At 38.3% G+C, this 21051-nt stretch overlaps 1 protein-coding gene across 2 annotated transcripts in view; it reads right to left on the bottom strand.

The window, feature by feature from the left end:
- TRPM3 (transient receptor potential cation channel subfamily M member 3) overlaps positions 1-21051 on the bottom strand; it is a 264979-nt gene that overhangs the window by 172936 nt on the left and 70992 nt on the right. For both annotated transcript variants that reach the window (XM_077474953.1, XM_077474954.1), the window contains exons 6-9: positions 12326-12449; positions 5335-5407; positions 2034-2134; positions 1762-1896 (exon numbers count right to left, since the gene is read on the bottom strand). In XM_077474953.1, the coding sequence (XP_077331079.1) occupies positions 1762-1896; positions 2034-2134; positions 5335-5407; positions 12326-12449 (433 nt within the window). The remainder of the gene's footprint in view (positions 1-1761; positions 1897-2033; positions 2135-5334; positions 5408-12325; positions 12450-21051) is intronic.

The raw sequence follows: 21051 nt of genomic DNA, 5'->3' as shown, positions 1-21051 counted from the left end.
ACAAAAAGCACAAAAACTACAAAATAATAATAAATGTACCAAAAATCCAACCCAAAGTATGTGAAAAAGTGCAATCACCATCTTTGAAAATAAATCATATAAACACTCCAACGATGTCTTTGCAGTAAACACTGCCTGTTCATTGTGCCTATTCTGCTCACCTTCATATATAGACCTATTTTATTAAAGATGATTTTTAAATGCTTGTAGATAAAAGTCTAACCTCCTATTGTTCAGGCTATGGATGTTGGTCCAACAATAGCTACTGTATATTAATCAGTAGGTGAAATGTGGGGATGCTTGTAGCTTACAGTTCTGAGCCACAACAAGGTAAGAACAGGTCACATGTTTATAGAAATAACGGTAACAGATCAGATTTGCATGTTTGCAGAACCTTAAGTAACAGATTAGCTCTGCAGGTAACTTGTGGTACTCTTTCATTCTGGTTTAAACATGCTGCTTACATGCTGTCCAGCCACTGCACATTATTTGTTACTATTTTCTTTAAAAAAAATGCACTGCTGTTTATAAATCAAGATAAAACCTGACTCGTCTCTCTCATATATTGAACTCAAAATCTCCCTAATGAGACATAGATGGAAAAAAAACAGACAGGGGATTTCATCATTCCCTACTTTACCCAAAATGGAAAAATGTTTTGGCTTTAATTATACTTTTAGAAATCACTTACATATCCAAAATATGGGATTCTAGAATAGGCTGTTGCTGATGCTGTCTATGAAAATTGTACTGTTTTATAAAACCACATACAGCTTAAATGCATCTACCAAATTTTAATTATAAAGGATTAGTGTTATTTTTCCTGTTGGACTCCAAGTCAAATTAAAAGGACACGCCCCGTGCTGTACAATATTTGTAAATAGAAGTTTTGCTTTGTTAAAAAGTCCCCCAAGGCAGTGTACACTTCCGCATGTCCTTTTTGACAATACCTTACTGATTAGCCTTGAAAATGGCCAGAACTTAGTATAAAGATTTCAAGATAGACTTCACTGGGGTTTAATGCTGAGTTAGGGTTTTGAAAGTTTCAATGAACCCTCTCCCCATGAATCAAACCCAGGCAGATTCACTCATCCCTATTAATCCTAAATACCTGGAGGTGGGTGGGATTAGTAGTTTACACAAGAATGATAAGCTTGTTTTTTGTTTAGTTGCAAGGAGAGAAAACTGCACAGTCTTTAAATATATGATGACAAACTTGATTGTTACATAGTTCCAAGGACACTGCATTTCTAGCAAACTTAACAGATATTTTCTGTACTTGTTGAAAATATTAGCCTAAAAATGAAAATAAATGCATCTACCACAGCTAAGGACTGGTACGCTGTATTATATGAAAAGTTTGCTCTTGGGTTTAGTTATGTTAAATTATACAATGTTTACCATGTTGTTTAGATTTAAAGTGACAAATATCACACAATATGGTTGATTTACTAAAGGAGTAGAGCATTTTACACAGTAATATTTAATCTGCATGGAAATGTAAACTTATGCTTGTGAATGTGGTGAAAATTTACTTTGCAAGGAATAACTGTTCACATACATGGAGCATTTAAAATGTTGATGGATGATTCAAGGTAGCAGAGATTCTCCTCATTCACTAAACTAGGGGAAACTTTCTGTGCAAAGTGAAAATTCACACTGATAAGTAAATAGCCTATACTTCTTTAGTAAATCAATCTCAGGGTAGCTTTGTTAAAATAATGAAAAACTTTTTACAGGATGAAGTATTGTTTTTCTTACCGTATTGTACAGCTCCTCCATTCTAGAGATGGTGAGGAAACGGTGCATGCTAACTCCATTTTCAATAAGTAGTTTCACAAAATCAACTCTATCCAGTACCAGTGCATCTAGCATTGCTTGCTCCAAGGACCCCACCTAACCAATTTAAAGCAGAGAGAAAAAAAATTGAAAACCCCTATTAATTGCATGGTGATCTTTTACATCTTCTTGATCTAATTTCCAGACATGTGAGATCTACATTACTTTTTAGCATTATTATTAAACATATATACCGGCCACTGTTGTCCGTAAATAAAGATCTGACTTCGAGCAATGTCCACTCTGTTCCAGGCTAATGCCAGACTCAGTTGATCAGGAGCAGAGGCATTGGCACCTGTTTCACAAAGGATACAAAAGAAAAGCAATATTTAAAAGGAGTACAGCACATTTGCACTGTACAATGGTAAACACTTTTGCCAAAGTTTTAACAGTATTTGGAATTTCAGAAAGTAATAGCTTATAATATACTAAGCTTAGTTTAATGTCCAATCCTATAGAAATGGAAATGGCAGGTACATTCATAACCCTTGAGGAGAAATATGCTGCCTATGGCCAGTATCTAATGCATGATATCTGCACTTCTATAATGCAAATAGATAGGGATCATATAACATAATAATCAAATGGCTCTACTCAAATACACTGAAAATAAGCCCTTGTACACATGGTCGGAGATTCCGACAACCAAATCCGTCTGACAAAATCCGGATCTTGTCCGAAACTGTTGCATACACACGGTCGGACAAAGTTGTCGGAAAATCCGATCTTTCAGAACGTGATGACGTAATTTCATTACGATGGGACTACGTTCAGGCTAGTAGCCAATAGCTTTGATGTAGGACTTTGATCAGAGCATGCGTGGCACTTTGTCCGATCGGAATTCTCTACACATGATCGGAGTATGTCCGATCGGAGCATTTTGTCGGAAAATATTTCCGGCAAGTTGAAAAATTTGGTCCGACGGATATTCCGATGTAAACAGTCCGATGCAGAACACACACAGTCGGAATATCCAACAAAATGCTCCGATCGGACACGTTCTGTCGGAATCTCCGATCGTATGTACAAGGGCTAAGATCTTGAATTTGATATTTCTTCAAGGATATTAAGTGAAAAACTGGGTTCTTTGTGCATACTTTAATTTTCCCAGGTGCTATTGCTATATTTCTGTTTCCGTTACTCCACATTTAGTTGCATATAGTTATCTCAGTTTATTACAGTCAAGTTGTCATGGTTGGGAGCACAAATCCATCTGTTATTACACACTTACTGTGATGCTATTTAAGAAGCATTCAATATTGAAGACTATGTGGAATTAGCAGTAAAAGGCATTACATGAATAAAACACAATTTCATAAATAAATAACAAATAGAACATTCTCTGTTTTCTTGGCTTCACATTATACAGTACATGCTGCAAGGAATAACCATGTAACTATATATTTAACTGTGTGGTAGAAGAAGGTAGACGTTTGTTTTCAATTTGGGAAGTTTTTAAAACAAGTTAAAAGAAAACAATAGATCACATTAAATACTGTACGCTGTGGGGTTGTTGTTTAAATTTTAGATAATGTAGAAGAACCATTGCATCGAGTGTATAGACCTTCTTTCTTCTTTGTGAATAGACATTTACGCTGACCCTACACTATACCAGTGATTGCAAACCTTGGCACCCCAGATGTTTTGGAACTACATTTCCCATGATGCTCAGCTACACTGCAGAGTGCATGAGCATTATGGGAAATGTAGTTCCAAAACATCGGGGGTGCAGAGGCTCGCCATCACTGGTCTAGGGATTATCTAACATAATAATCAAATGGCCCTACTCAAATAAACTGAAAATAAGGTGTTGAATTTGAGATATTAGGTAAAATACTGGGTTCCATATGCAACACTTTAATTTGGCCAGGCTCCATTGCTATACAAATATGTGTGAGGATGCTTGTGTTGAGGGATGTGGCTGTTACTTATCTATGCCAACACAGAGCACTGGAAAGAGCATACATCAGAATTATCATTAAAAGTTAAATATTTTAAGGGCATTACCAATCAAAATAACACAGGGATACAAGACTATAAGTAAATCAAAAGGCAACGAGTTTAATTGAGCTTTAGATCAGGGGCGTAACTATAGGGGGTGCAGCAGTCGCGACCGCAACCGGGCCCTGTGATGCAAGGGGCCCACGCAGCCCCCTCTACATATGGCCAGCAGCAGCATAGGCAGCTAGGCGTACCAGTGCACCATGCACACGGGTGGCTGGAGGTGGAGAGTGACTAGCAGAGCTCCATGCTCGACTGTCGCACTGGCTGCTCTTTAGTTGTGCATTCCCCGCAAGACCTGTGTCCTCAGCCGGCTCCTCATAGTACCCCTATCCTGCTCCATGCATTGCCGCTCAGTCCGATATCTGTTCTCCCCGGCCAGAGTCCCGCCCTCCCCCGAGTCCGGCCCACACTGCACTGCATACTTCTCCCGGGTAAACAAACTTTAAGCACACAGATGCAGTGCAGCCCTATGAGTGCCAGCCCCCCTCCTCCCCCATCATACACAGATGATGAAAGGTCTTTCTGGGAGATATGCTGATCGACTCATCCAGCACACAGGATGGAGCCCAGGCCAACATGGATGAGTGCGCGGCCTACAGCTTGGTCATGGTGAGTGAGAGGACCCCATCCCCCACACACCATTACATACCCCCTCCCTCTCCCCTGGGCACAGGGACCCCTTCTTACGTGGGGACAGGGACTCCCACCTCCCCTGGGGACCGGGACCCCTTCTCACCTGGGGCAGTAACTACATCTGCCTGGAGAAAAGGACCTCATCTCTTCTGGGGACAGGGACCCCATCCTGCCTAGGGACAGTCCCCCAATGGGGCACCTAAGAATTAAAAAAAAATTATAAAAAAAAAAACTAATGATACCAGTGGTGGAACTACAGGGCTCACAAAGGTCATACCTGTGACCATGCCCTGGAGTTCCACCGCCAGACTCGAAGGGAAGGGCCCTGGCTGGGGTTCAGGGGGGCCCTTCATGGTTTCTTGCATTGGGGCCCTGAAGGTTCTAGTTACGCCACTGCTTTAGATTAAAAACTTTAATGAATAGTTGATGTCCATTTAAACAAATAATAAACAGTTTAGCTGAAAAGTCCTATTAACTTCTTTTTTTTTTTTAAGTTATCCTTCTGTATCCAGGACTACTGCATGCAATCCCCTTTGCCTCTATGTTTTCATACAGGTCTAAAAAATGTAATCATTAATATTTTTGGCTTGCTTAATGTTCTTGCATTTATGGTGTAGTTAATGTTTTTGTAACACACAGTAAAAAATAAACTTAAATTAACTGACATTTGTAAGCATGTACCAAGGGCATAGAATGTTTTCTTTGTTAATGAGCACATTCTTAAATAATTACAACATTATTATAGCACATGATAATACTAATAATGCATGGGGACATTGACTGCAATGGATATAAATGTCTGAGACTTTAACCTTCTAATTGAATGGAATGATTATTATATATGTTCCACATAATTACCTTTAAGCAAGGCTGTGAGGATTGCTAAATCAATATCTTGATGACCTTCTGATCCCATCCTGAACACTGTAATCTGGAGTTTGGAAAATGAAAAACAATAAAATAGACATTATTATATTGTAATGTTCCAAATAACTGGTCCAAATAACTGGTCATCTTAGGTCATTTTAGTCACTGAAAAAATTGTTCTTCAAATTATGTAATTTATCACAGGTGGAGTTTAATTACCAATGGATCCTCTATTTTAGATAAAAATATCTAATACACGATTGTGCTTTCTGCTTTCTTTACTCATTTTGTTGTATTTGAACAATGTTGAATATAAATTGACAAAATATACATTTTTACATACTGCATATTTCATCAAATGACAAAGACAACTGTTGAAAAATACTGTTGCAAAGGATTTCCATTATACTAAATTGAATGCAATCACTTCCATTCCAAGGAACTAATTTTTCTTAGTTTTTGCTTCAATTCACCTATTTTTATGTTTTGAACACTTTTCACCCTTTTTTACATGGCATGTTAACATTGCAGCTATTTTAGGCAATCTTTTATAAACTGAAGTTGACATTTTGTGGCAAAGTTGGCAGAATTGTGGTAAAATGGAATGGAATTATTTAGTCAATCTTGCCTCATTTTGTCAATTTGGTTTCTGAATTCTTTGGAGAACGCTAAGTATACTTTATTACATTTAAGTTTGTTTCCTAATAATGAAACATTTCAGTGACCAATATGTAATATTGAAAACATGTGCCAATTTATTCCTGGATCAGTATGTTCCAAAGTCCTTCCCTCTTTTCTTCACATTATACGAAATCTTTAATAATTAACTACTGTACTTTTCTTCTTCACTTCTTTCCCTCCCAGCATTTTAGAATGATAATTCTAAAGAAGATTGCATCTAATACTCTTGGTTAGGTAACCTGCAATCCATATTAAGGACAAGCTGAAGGTTATTTACTAAAGTGAATTGATGTGAACCTAATATTGTTTTAAATATCATATTTAAGAGCAGTTTTCATAAACTGCTCTCTCCAAGGCTGAACCTTTAAAGTGAACCATGTTATGTCTTATTATTTCCAATTTTTTAAAATAATTAAGCTAAAACATTGCTATTTTATTCCCATCCAGTAACTGTCTTTTGAAGAGACCGTGTGAGAAATCAAACTGACACTCCTTTGCAAGTGATACAGTGATATACTCAACTCCAGCAGGTGTCTGTGTCCACTGCTGCACACCATAATTCCATCTGCAGACCCATATAGGAATATTAAGTCCTTTTGGGACAAAGTGATCTGAGGAAGGTGCTACAGTATGTGATGGGGGCATGGACATTTGATACTCCCGAAAGAAGGTTATGGCAGGTGTAGACAGTTTTAAGGCCCATTCACACCAGCTTCCACTGCAGCCACTGGAGTGCTTTGCGCAACATGTTTTTTATTTTTTTATAACTCTACTGTAATATTACAAAATTACATTACATTCATCTTCATGCAACTAAGAAGGCTGTTCTGAAAAAAGGTACTTGTCCTACATTTTATTCAACACACACTACCACAGTGTGGTGGTGTGAACTGAACTAATAGAACAGATGGAAAATTGTCTTGTTTAGTCTGCCCAACACAGCCCCAATGCATACAGCATAAATGCGCCCTTACGAGAAGTTGCCCAAGTTCCACCTGCTGAGTACCATGCAAAGAATCTCAAAAGGGGCCCTATTGGGATCCTTTGCACATAGGAAAACAGCCAAAAATGGCCCTAACTTGTTTCCACTCAATGTTTGCATGACTGTGATGAATACATTAGACTGAAAGCTTCTTTTGTGGTATGTGTTTATTGTAAAAGTATATTTTGCAGAATATGTTTGCATCATAAAAAATAGTAACACTATTAATTATATTGAATTGCATTATCAAAATATAGTTTATTTTTAACAAATAATATCAATCCTCTATAAACCGAAACAATCAGTCAGACAAGCAAGGCTTTGCAAAAAGATATAGATCCAGGCCACATTTGCATATTTTAAAATGCATAAATGAAACTAATACATAAGCATAAAGCAACAATTACAAAGTCCCATGTACTGTACATAAAGTACATATGTATTTTGACAATTATTTAAAATGTATAAATGTAGGGACCCTGCCTTTAAGCAGGCATTTTCCTTGGCCTACATTAAGTGCTGCTGGGCTGTAGTCAGCTTGAGCTCTAGTTGATAGTTCTGCTATTTATATTTCCTTGGCAAACCACAAAGAGGTTTATTGCCAGGGGTACATGCTGGGGAAGGGCATAAATATATGTGAGTGACCTTGGAAAGCTCTATTGCAGTGCCAAAGAAAGAAAAGGACTGGAGCACCAGAAGTGAAACTTCGCCTCCTAAAGAGTGTCTAGCCGCTTAGAGGTAAAGTGGTACGTCCCCTTTAAGACACGGCATTGTGGGTCTGCACACGCATACTCCATGGGCGTGCCCACGGGTCCAGTGGACTCGATGTCCACCAATGTCCCACGATCATGTTATGGAGTGGCAGAACAGGGAGATGCCTATGTGAACAAGTCATTTTCCTGCTCTGCCTAGTGACATGACAGAGATCTACTGCTCCCTACCATCGGGAGCAGTGATCGCTGTCATGTCAGTGGTAGCCCACCCCCTCAAAGTTAGAATCACATCATAGGACACACTTAACCCCTTGATCGCTCCCTAGTGTTTAACCCCTTCCAGTGTCATTTATACAGTAAACAGTGCATTTGATAGCACTGATCGCTGTATAAATGACAATGGTTCCAAAATAGTGTCAAACGTGTCCGATGTGTCTGCCATAATGTCGCAGTCATAATAAAAATCGCAGGTCGCCACCATTACTGATAAAAAAATGTATAATAAAAATGGCATAAATCTATCCCCTATTTTGTAGACGCTATAACTTTTGCGCACCCCAATCAATATACGCTTATTGAGATTTTTTTTACCAAAAATATGTCGAAGAATACATATCGGTCTACACTGTGACAGAAATTATTTTTTTTTAATATATTTTTTGGGGATATTTATTATAGCAAAAAGTAAAAAATATTGCCTTTATTTCAAAATTGTCGCTCTTTTTTTGTTTATAGCGCAACAAATAAAAAACGCAGAGGTGATCAAATAACACCAAAAGAAAGCTCTATTTGTGGGGAAAAGGGGACGTCAATTTTGTTTGGGTGCAACGTCGCACAACCACGCAATTTTCAGTTAAAGCGACGCAGTGCCGTATCGCAAAAAGTGCTCTGGTCAGTAAGGGGGGCAAATTCTTCCAGGGCTGAAGTGGATAGAAGAGTTAGTTAGAAGCTATAGACAGTGCAGCTATAGGCAGTGCAAGTAACTTTGGTGGCTTATCCAAGCAGTAAGTATGCAGTACTGAAGCTGCTCTACATGTTGAATAGTAAAGCATGCCAGTCTGTTTATATTTGGGCTTTTTTGGTATTCAGTATCCTAATCCCCTTTTCCCTAAGTTAATTGGTCCTTTAGTAAACTCTGTAAAACTTCCTTACTTGACTGGTGCTTAATTTTTACAACCCACAAAGATTCAAGGATTGTTTTCTGAGGTGAATTGCTAGCATCACAAAGCCACTTGGGGTCCTTAACAAAACATAACTTTAAAGGGCAGGTATAAAAATATGGTAGATGCTTATGCTTGCTTGTTTTAAACGTGCAGGCTCCTGACCTGTTAGTCTGATAATAGTTGCACTCGTGGGTCACTTGCTGAAAAATCTGGCTATGAAGCCAGGATAAAGATAACAGATTTGAAATCTGTAACTTTGAAAGTGAGCTAGCACCATGTTGTAGGCTTGTGCAATTCGTTTCGTAACGAATTGAAATTCGGCCGAATTTTGCATCTTTCGGACATTCGGATGCATCCGAATGTCCGAATAAAAATAACAAATTACAACGAATACAAAAGAAATATAACGAATTAATTCGAATGAATTCGACATGATTCGACATTATTTCAACTGCATTCGAAATGATTTCAACATGATTCGACATTATTTCATCCGCATTCGAAAATATTTTGTGACCCGAATTTAGGGCCATGTATCTCGGGGTCACTTGGTGCTAGACACTTCATTTGGATATGTTGTAGTGCTGGTATTATTGTGTTTTCATACCAAATTTGGGGCTTCTAGCTATAAGTGACCCCGAGATATGTGGCCCCAAAATCGGGTCGCAAACTGTTATTAGTTGTTAGAGCAGAGAATTACATTTTGCGACCCGATTTTGGGGCCACATATCTCGGGGTCACTTATAGCTAGAAACCCCAAATTTGGTATGCAAACACAATGGTACTAGCACTACAACATATCCAAATTTGAAATGTCTAGCACCAAGTGACCCCCAGATACATGGCCCTAAATTCGGGTCACAAAATATTTTCGAATGCGGTTGAAATAATGTTGAATCATGTTGAAATAATTTCGAATGCATTCGAAATTATTTAAACATGATTCGACATTATTTCAACTGCATTCAAAATTATTTCAACATGATTCAACATTATTTCAACCGCATTCGAAAATATTTTGTGACCCGACTTTAGGGCCATGTATCTCGGGGTCACTTATAGCTAGAAACCCCAAATTTGGTATGCAAACACAATAGTACTAGCACTACAACATATCCAAATTTGAAGTGTCTAGCACCAAGTGACCCCGAGATACATGGCCCTAAATTCGGGTCACAAAATATTTTCGAATGTGGTTGAAATAATGTCGAATCATGTTGAAATCATTTCGAATCTGGTAGAAATATTTTCGAATTTCGTTGAAATATTTTCGAATGTGGCCGATTTTTCGAATTCGGTAGAAAACTAAACAAAATCCGAAAACGAATTTAAGGAAGTTAACGAATATAACTAAACGAAATTAATGAATTAACGAATTAAAACGAAACGAAACTAAACGAATTTTTTCTTTTTGCACATGTCTACCATGTTGTATCAAAATGTAGCAACTTTTCAGTGTTGGATACTCTATTTCTGCTAATGCTATTGCAATTTAAATAATTTTGGCAACTAAATAGTGCATTTATTTATACAGATTTGTATACAATAGCCAAAATAGATGATGATGAGAGTTATTTTTAAAAGGGTAACAGTTCTTCCAAATAAGGGACAGTTGGGAGTAGTAATAGTTCTTTTTCAGACAAGTCCCTGTGCTGGTGGACTTGAAGCAAATGCCCTTCTTTGCCCACTTAAAACAACAGTCCTGTAGCTATGTCATAATAACACCTTCTATTTTATTTCACATTGACAGTATGTTGTTACAACACCATGGCCCGACACAGGAATGAATCCAGTTATTGGATTCTGAAGCTATGTTATTAATCAATAAACCTCTGAGACCTTGCTAGACATATTGTTCTACAAATCCTCCCTATTCTCAGTGAAGCACAAAGCATTAACTAAAACATATTTGTTTTATTGGAAAAAGTAAAGGCCATAGCTATAAAATCCCCGGTGATTTTTCATCAGGACAGCAATGTTTGTAGAGGACTGTAAGTCTAAATAAAGATAGATTAGTGATTTTGAAACGTCCTGCACAATCAATAGCATACAGTATGTGCAGACAAGTGCTGACAGTGATTTCAGCTCATTTGTAATGACTGTATAGAAGCTGTGATTGATGTGCAGTTGGTAGCCAGTCTGAAAACAATGTAAATTAAATAAAATAGAATGACTTTCTAAAAAAAAAAAACAAGTTTCCACATAAAGTATATCCATAAGGGTTTGCATAAAATAAATTGAGTTTAACTAATTATAGGCCATTGAATCTATAAGCTTTTCAAGCTACTGAATAATAATAATTAAGTTTTAAGATAAACAAATATGTTTTCTGAAAATGCTAGTTATCTGGCTCTTATGCTGCCCAGCTTGCTCCAATATTTTGACCCACTGACCCAGAACAAGTATGTAGACTAAGTAAGCCCCCAAAGTTGTCAGTGGCTCAAAGTATTGATATTATAAATTGGCATGGCCACCAGGAATGTATCATAAAAATAAAATAAAAAGGAACATTTAGTAGTAGCAGCCTTCACGTTTCTCTTGAGAAAAGTATGAATCTACTATTGCTGTGCTCCTTCACAAATACCAGTTACCTGACTGTTGCTTACTCGTTGGCTACCATACTTTGAGTTAAATACCTGGAGCAAGTATGTAGATCAGGAAAGTCAGAAAAAACAAAAGTCATCAACTGTATACTTGTTCCAGGTCACTTTTTTTAGGCCTACTAGACTTATAACATTTTTACAATGAGTGAAAATGTGATGCTGCAGTGACAGCATCCATGTTTCAACCATGTTTCAACCAAGACAAGTCTCATTTAAAATCATCCCTATCGATGGCCAATATGAAGGAACGTGTAAAGAGAGTCTGTCACAAAGCAAGGTACATGCCCCTTGGTTTTGCTTGCACTCTAATTCCAGGGTAGTAACTGATGAAGCATTGAGTAGTATAATTTTGCTTTCTGAGGTCAATGACTCATTAAGCAATGAAGCCAGAGACTGCCGTTTAATACATATTTGCAGAAAGAGTAAGCAATGACAATCTATGTCCTCTTGTGAACAGTCATTAGCAAACCTCCCTTCTACATATCATCAACCTATAAAAATAGACCATTCGTTTAATCTGTTCAGTAAAGGAACCCTAATACTTAGATTATACCATACACTATTCAACTAACTTCATAGTTACACCACACAGCAAGTACATTTACAGTCTATCCACCACTACGTTTAGTTAAAATCAGTTGTTGCCATATGCTGGACATTATGGGAATATAAAACCAGATAATGTTATTGTTGTATACAGACACATACATGCTTTTTTAATGTGTCAAAGTATTATCATCTTTTTTACTTAGAATTACATGTCATTTATAATGAACACAACTACATATTTAGTGTCACCATCCATGATTTAGAAACAAAGCCCTCATTTAATTTACTTACCAGCTCCTTTTTTTTCATACACTCCATAAGGATCATAAAAAGATGCTGGGCCTGAGTGCGTGTATAAGTGAAGGTCTTCTGGATAGTAACTAGAAGTTGATCTCTTAATGATTCATTGATAAGGCTGAAAAGAGAAATACAGTACAATATAATATTCCTAAGGTCAAATCTAGTGGCTATATATACTAAACATTGACACTGTGTCACTTAAAGGTGCAATCATAAGAACAACAAAACAGTCTCCTTCTCCTCAAATAGACATCAGATACATTGGCATGGAGACCTCATAATAACATCAGATGTATAGTAAGGGAGATCTTAGCCCTTGTACACACGGTCAGAGAATCTGTCGGAATGAGTCTTATCGGACCGCGTTGTCAGATAATCCGACTGTGTGTGGTATGCATCGGACTGATTCCATCCGAATCTCCGTCCGACCCAATTTTACAACATGTTGGAAATATTTCCCGACCAACTGGGCCGGACGGACCTAATCTGATCATGTGTAGAGCATTTTCATCGGACCAAGTGCCACGCATGCTCAGATCAAATTCCTACATCAAAGCTATTGGCTACTAGCCTGAATGTAGTCCCATCGTAACGAAATTACGCCATCACGTTCTGAAAGATCGGATTTTTCGCCAACTTGGCCCGACCGTGTGTATGCAACAGTTTCGGACACAATCCGTCGAACTAAATCCGACGGGCAAAATCCGACGGATTTGGTTGGCAAAATCTCCGACCGTGTGTACGTGGGCTTAGGGTGACTTTAGATACATACGTAGGGAGACCTTATGATAACCTCAGATGCATACATAGGATGCTTACAGAAGAAGATCTTATGATAAACTCAAATACATATTTAAGGAGATCTTATAATAACATCAAATGCAAGCATAGGGAGATCTCATGATGACATTTGACATCTGACATCAGATATGTTGGTAGAGAGGTTTTGGTACTGGAGACTGCACAATCACAGACTGTGAATGTTTACAACATACTGCCAGCTCCTCTACTGTGACATACTGTGCATATGCTGCGCAATTATTATTATTCGCCATCCCCAGATTCTTTGAAAATAGCCCATTTTACTGTATGGTTGGTATGAAAACATGTTGGTATGTCACAGCAAAAGGGCTGCTGTCAGTGCCTAACCCCATGTCTACCAGCAACATTTTCCTGTATGTAGATAGATGCAGCAAACCTGCAAAGTTAAATAAAAAGTCTTTTTTTTAAATAAAATGTCTCCTATATAACCCTAGTAAGCCCATTATTTATTTGTTTTGAAATGATTTATTTGTATTGTTTTTTGTTTTTCAAAGATTTTAATTAATTTATAGGTAACCTCATTCTTATGTAAGTTCATGCACCATGGTTTGTACCAGAAACAAAATGTTGATGTTTTGATAAACATGTTAAATTAATACAATTTGTACTTGATAGCTACAGTAACACCAGTTGTGTCATATTAGGAAAAAAATACTCTAATACCTTATTTTTACAGAAAATATCATAAGCACCAAAAGGCAATATAACAATACAGCCTTATTTATCATCCCGCAAAAAAAAGAAAAAAAAAATGTATTATGTCTAAATCATAATAAATAACAAAGTTGCTGCCAGCTTAGTAGGCCAAATAATTATGAAATTGTCTTGGTTCATAAGGGGTAAACAGCTATGCAAGCTGACATTTTTAATCTTATTACTACCTCCACCTTAAGTTCTACAGCAGAGCAGTAACAAAATGTAAACCATCTCATAACTCAGGGGTGTCCAAACTTTTTTCAGAGAGGGCCAGATTTGATGAAGTGAACGTGCGTGAGGGCCAACCATTTTGCCTGACATTATTTAAACCATTAAAATTCGGTCTAAGTGTGTTCGTCTAAACACTAATACACTGTCCAACAAGCATTCTCTTGCCTTTGTGTTTGTATGTGGTGAAGAGAAGAGCTTGGACATCTTATTTGGATATACCATATTTATCGGCTTATAACACGCACCTTAAGTTTAAAAATTAAATTTCTGGAAAAAATCTTGCATTTTAAATAAAGAACTATGAAGCAAAATAAGGCTCAGTGCCCATAAATGCAGACTAATCAGTGCCCATCTGCAGCTTCACAAGGGCCATGAATGCAGCCCCACTATTGCCATGAATGAAGCACCCCCATTGACATGAATGCAGCACCCCCATTGACATGAATGCAGCACCCATGATGCCATTAATGCAGCACGCACATTGTCATGAATGCAGCATCCACATTGCCACGAATGCAGCACTCACATTGCCATAAATGCAGCACTCACATTGCCATGAATGCAGCACCCCCATTGCCATGAATGCAGCACCCCCATTGACATGAATGCAAACTCACCATTGCAATCAGTGGAGCCTTATTCATGCTCATCTGCAGCCTTGGAGGAGACAGGGATGGGGCAGGATGAGCACCAACAGACATACAGGAGAAACTCCTGTTTTCTCGGCTTCCTCTTTAATAGAAAGTCCTGCCTCCTATGATGGACAGAACAGTCATCCAATGGCAGCACAGGAGACGGGACTTCCTTTTACACAGGACGCCATGTAAACAGAAAATTATCCTGTATGTATGGCAGTCGTCCCGCTCCCCTTCCCTCCAAGGCAGTCAGCATATATATTTTTTGCGGCCCCCTGGCACTCTGGGATTCATCGGAGGCCACAAAAGATATACATGTCAAAATTACAGATGGGCCATGATTCCCCCACGGGCTGGACTTTGGACATGCCTGACATAACTGGTATAGCATCTGTGAACATAGATGGCTCTGATGCACTGATAAAAATTATCTTGCTGGCTTGTAATTTTAACATGAACATTTTTATATTTTTCAACATAAAAATAAATGTTAAGTAATTTACTTTGATATTTTAAGTACCTTACTTCATTTTCATTAGTTCTTAAAACAAGCCTTTTACATTTACAAAAATAATGTATAATATTGAGTAATCTAGACAAAAGTTTTAAGGTATGTGCATTTCCATATTCTAATTGAGTTACATTTACTTAAAAAAATTATCTTTTCATTTGACTGAAATTGCGGGACACGTTTGCCAAACGTGCAACCACACGAGTTTTGATGCTTTATATTTTAAAGCGTTTGACGTCTTTTGGAACTTTGAAAACCTGCACAAGGCAGTTCCCATATGTTTGATGCCCATCAGGACAAAAGAGAGCCACCAATGACAAGATTTTCACTACAAAGCCTTGCAGTTCCATTGAAAGGTAAGAGTGAACATTGAACAAATTATCATTCACATGTTTAAATGTTGATTAACATACCATCCAAAATGTTTATTTTACTTGCTGATTAATATATTTATAATAAACGGACATGCATCCGTTGTATTCAGCTATTGAGACAACTCACTTGTGCGCATGCAAAGTTTGCGCTTACTGCATTCTGCAGAATGCAACCAAGATACAGGGTGAGGAACTGCAGCTGTTAAGCTTAAACATTATTTTGTGCCACAAAAATGAATGTCTCTGCCAATTCGGTTTTCACCCAATGTTATTAAAATTGAAAAACAAATATAACATTTGCTTCCACTGCATCTGTGCCGATTTGTGCTGCAAAAACGAACATATGAGCTGATTTGGTTTTAAAGATATTGCGCATTATAGTTGATGAAACCTCTCTCAATTCGCCCCATGTTATTACCAAAAACAATTATACAATTAGTTTGTGCTGCGTTTGTAATGATTTGTACCACAAAAACAAGTTTTCCGTTTCTTTGGTTTTTGAGATATTGGACATTCAACATTAGATTATGTAACCTAAAGCCTCACGCCCTTTGTACTATGTTATTACATTTCAAAAACAAATATAACATATTTATGCTGCTTTGGCAGGAAAAGCAAGCATATTGGTATAATTTATTTTTTTCATATAGCACTCTCATTTTGTATCAGAAATAAAGATTATGGGACTTATTTATGCTTTTTAGCCTGAACTACCCTGAAAACCTAAAATATACCTTTGAAGTTTTTCAGATCTTTTTAGAGCTATCTTTTAAAGTTCACACTTTAACTGCTTCCCGACCATCCACGATCATTACACTGCAGCAGGTCGACTCTCCTGCGTGAACCGCGACGTTGGTCTTTGCACAGGAGATAACGGAGATAGCGTGCCGCGTGAGTATGTGCCCGTGGGTCCGGTGGACTTGATGTCCACCGGCAACTCACGATCATGGTATACAAAGGCAGAATGGGGATCTGCCTATGTAAACAAGGCAATTCCCCATTTTGCCAGATGATATGTCAGTAATCTCTCTCATGTCTCTGGTAGCCCATCCCCCTACAGTTAGAACACACCCAGGGAACACACTTAACCCCTTGATCACCCCTAATGTTAAACCCTTACCTGCCAAAGTCATATATACATTGACCAGTGCATTCTTATAGAACTGATCAATGTAATGATGTCACTGGTCCCCAAAAAGTGTCATTTGGGGTCAGATTAGTCTGCCGCAATGTCACAGTTCCACTAAAAATCGCAGATCGCTGCCATTACCAGTAAAAACAATAAAAAAATTAAAAGTACCAAAATCTATTCCATGATTTGAAGATGCAATAACTTTTGCACAAACCAATCAATACACGCCTATTGCGATTTTTTTTTACCAAAAATATGTAGAAGAAAGTATATATCGACCTAAACTGATGAATAAATTAGTTAGTTTTTTTGTATATTTTTTGCTAGGGGAGCACAGTGGTGTAGTGGTCGTCACTTTTGCCTAGCAACAGGCTCGAATCCTTACCACGACACTACCTGCCTACAGTTTGTTCTACCCTGTGCCTGCGTAGGTTTCCTCCCACACCTCAAAGACAGGCTGGTAGGGTAATTGGCTCCTGTGCAAATTGGTCTTTGTATGTGTAATGTGTAATGTGAGTTAGGGATCTTAGATTAAAAGCTCCTTGAGGGCAGGGACTGGACTGATGCGAATGTACAATGTATATGTAAAGCGCTCCGTAAATTGACAGTGCTATATAAGTACTTGAAATAAATAAGTTAATGTATGTGTTCTTAAATTAAACTTTTCTATAAACTAGAAAAATGAATTTGGCTTTACTTGAACCTATGGTCTATAAACTGGAAAAATTGAGCTGGCTTTACTTAAACCGAGTGGGAGTGTTTGGTAGTGAGGTGTATGATAAACAGTTGTGAAATGATCATATGTTATAAAAATTACAGGTCCTCTACTTTTAGATATAATATATTGTTTTTTTTTTTTAAATACATTTTGTCAAAAATTCACATTTTAGCATGTCTGTGAAAAATAAAAATAAATGGTTATGTTGTAAATGTGTTAAACATGGTAAATCACATTGGACTATCCAAGGTATTGATTTGCTGCTGTTGCTGCTGCTCTTTGTCCTGCTGAAAAATGTATCTAGGTCTAACTTTATGTTAGAAAGTATCTGTCACCAATGTTTACTGGTTAAAACAGTAGTTAAGAATATCTCTTTATTGTTAAAGTGGAAAGGAGAAGACAAGAGAGCATGCAGAGAGAGACAAAGGTAATGTGAGATATTGTATTCATCCTAGATAAGTCTTTCTCAAATAGGGTTCCTCTAGAGGTTTCTAGGGGTGTATTAAGCTATTAGCAATTTTTGACTCATAGACAAGTAATCACTGACACCAATAATCTTTTTAACTATCTGTAGTGTGGGGATTCTTACCACTGGCCACAAATGTTAGAAGCATTCTTGCCAATGACCATCATGCTAATGTCGCATGAGCTGTAGATATAATAAACATTAGTAGGTGTACCCTTAGATCAGAACTTTTTTTAAGGGTCCTCTTTGTCAAAAAAAAGTTTGCGTAAGGCTACCCTATATGATTTTTAAACGCTTCATGACTAGTATTAAAGGAAAACTACACGGAGAAAAATATGCAGGCTGCCATTGATGACCTCATTCTAGAAAATGCTAGTTTCCTGTCTTACGCTGTCTCCAATATTTTCTAAACCCCAGACTTAGAGGAAGTGGGCAGCAAGTGAATCAGATTTAATTTGGTACTCCTCATCTGTTTACTTGGTCCTTGTTAGTGTAGCACTAACCACCGAAGGAGCTGATGGCTATATTTGGGCATACCGTTACCTTCTGTTTTCCTTGTTGCATGTCCAGGGGTGTCCCGTGGTAAATGGCACAGTAATTTGAGAGACCGACAACAGATCCACTTGAATAGTTTTTATTTGCAAAACGTAGACAATGAACAGTCTCTTAAATTGGGATCAGAGAGTTGGAAACGAAGTTCAGGTACTCTTAGTGTCAAAGTCAAAATGTTAAAGAACTTGCTTACTTTGACTGCATCCAGAGAATAGCCATTTGCAACTGGATGATCACTAAAGTTGGACAGTCCCTCTCTCACAAGGCCTAGCAGCCAACAAGGTGCTTACTCAGGAACAAGTCTCTGCCACAGACATTGTAGAATGTACAAGATAATGTCTCTGCCACAGATGTTGTTGTAGAACACGTAGGGAAAGCTTGAAAACACTTGGCGGATACCTGGGGCTTTCAGCCAGCTTGGCGATATCCACAAGACCGTATTCTCTCAGGTACCTTAGCCCTTCCAGGCTCTTAATAAGAAACCAACCTGTACATGGTCTTCTTCTGAAGAGTCCTTCCCTGGAATGCTTGAAGTCACTGGGTCTCTCCCAAATCGGAGATGGCACCCAACCACCTCAGAATCCTTCTTTAGCCTCGGCTAGCCAGCCCTGAGACATCAAAATCGGGTGGATCCGCACCCCAGGCCATAGCCTTCCTGGGGGCTGGTCAGGAGGACCAGGACCATGAAGTCAGTACATCATTCTGGACTGGAACTCCGAACCGTCTGCGTTTCAGTGACGTCTGAATCTTAAATACCCTCTCCCAGAAAGCACAGCGAGAGCACCACTCCCACTGGGCGGGCTCAGAGAGAGAGTAGCTTAAGCTCCTAACCAGACCATAGTTCCATGCCTGCCAGAAGAGACAGTGCCCCCTGTGGCCAGGCTGAACATTTCACAGTCCAGTCAGACTGACGCTGAAGTCTATTTTAGATAATTGTACCCAAACTAAACTGCAGTTCAGGCATAACTTTAACTTTGAAAAACGCATAGCGCGTCCTCTTCAGGAGCCGCCGCTACATCAGTGACTAAGAAATAATTGATGTCATCAGTTCATCATGGCAGCCAAACAAGTAACATTTTCAGAAGAAGGTAAGAAATCGCAGTGTGCTATTTCTTTCAGCATGGGCTTCCTTTGCTATCAATGTTTTAGTTAAAGTATATGTAAATCCAAGCTATTTTCTTATTTGTTGGATTAAGTAAGGCTGTGGTAAAGCCTATGCCATTATTATAAAAAGCACTAGGAAATGTTACAGTTGTCATGAACAGGAGGTGATAGGAAATCTTACAGTAGGGACATTTGCTCAGTATGACAACTGTCTTAGGCCTCTTTCACACATGCAGATCGGTCGTCCGTTTTTCATCCATCTATTGACAGAGGAAAAATGGGCATCAATGCATCTCTATGGAAAAACAGATGTAAATGAATGAACATCTGCTTCCCTTAAAAAAAGGGATTTGACTAAAATTGAATGTAAAGAGACAACCAGTTCATTTTTGCATGAAAAAATGGCTCCAGGACTCAAGTGCATAAAGAATCTAGCTGGCAAATATAAAAAAAATGTAAAAACTTATGCAAATGGATGAAAAACTGCTGAAAAACTGAAGTAAACTTCATCTGTTTTTTCTTAAAAAAAATGACTGAATTGATGTTCCAAAACAAAAATAAAAGTTTTAACTTTACATCCACTTTATCAAAAATGATACATATGGTTGTATCATTTTTGATACAACCATATTTCTCTTCCAGTCTTATATAAATTTTAAAGGGGCACCTCAGTAAAAAGAACAAAAAAAATCCTAAGCATGAGGTCCTAGGCCGTTTGGGTCTGGTATGTATTTTAAGGGGGATTTCAACAAGAAAAACCCCCCAAAAAAGTGTGTGACCCTCAATCAAAGCAACAATATTAGGCCACATGGATTAATATAACCTATGTCCCTATGTTGATGAGGACAAGAGCCTCTTTCCCACAACCCTGCCCAGGTGTGGTGGGGGTCTGCGGGTGGGGCTTATCAGAATCCGAATCCTCCTTTAATAATAAGGGGTCCCCAGACATCAGTGCCCTCATATGTGAATGAGTATGGGGTACATATTCATCTAGAAAGAAGCCCAAAGGCTTGACAAAAAAAAATTAACAAAAAAGGGCCTTGTTGTAAATCCATCATCAATCATGATACCGGCCACCCACTGACTCACATGACCAATCCCAACGGTACTATCAGGGGCATAGCTACAGGAGTCACAGGGCTCACAATTGCAACCCAGCCTTATGGTCCAGGGGGCTTGTGTATCTCCCTAGTACACATAGATAGGAGGGTAGTTGGGGATGGCATATAGAGGAACTGATTACTTCAATTTTCCTCCTGCAGCCGCTGAAAGCCTGCTTCTCCTCCTCTCTAGGGATCAGTTTCTCTACATGCCACCCATGCTAGCCCTCCTATCTTGGCCCTGCTGCCCCTGGTCCCTGTGTATTCTCCTGGCCCCTGCTACGGAGGTTGTCTTCAGGATGGAGAGCGGGGAAAGTGCCAGTAAATGACCTTTTCTGAATGGACAGAGTCAGCATTCAGTGTTTACTATACTTCA

The sequence above is a fragment of the Lithobates pipiens genome, unplaced genomic scaffold, assembly GCF_037356315.1.
Source record: "Lithobates pipiens isolate NorthernLeopardFrog02 unplaced genomic scaffold, aLitPip1_a1.2 Scaffold_13, whole genome shotgun sequence".
NCBI lineage: Eukaryota > Metazoa > Chordata > Amphibia > Anura > Ranidae > Lithobates > Lithobates pipiens.
This window is presented reverse-complemented; position numbering and strand designations above follow the sequence as displayed.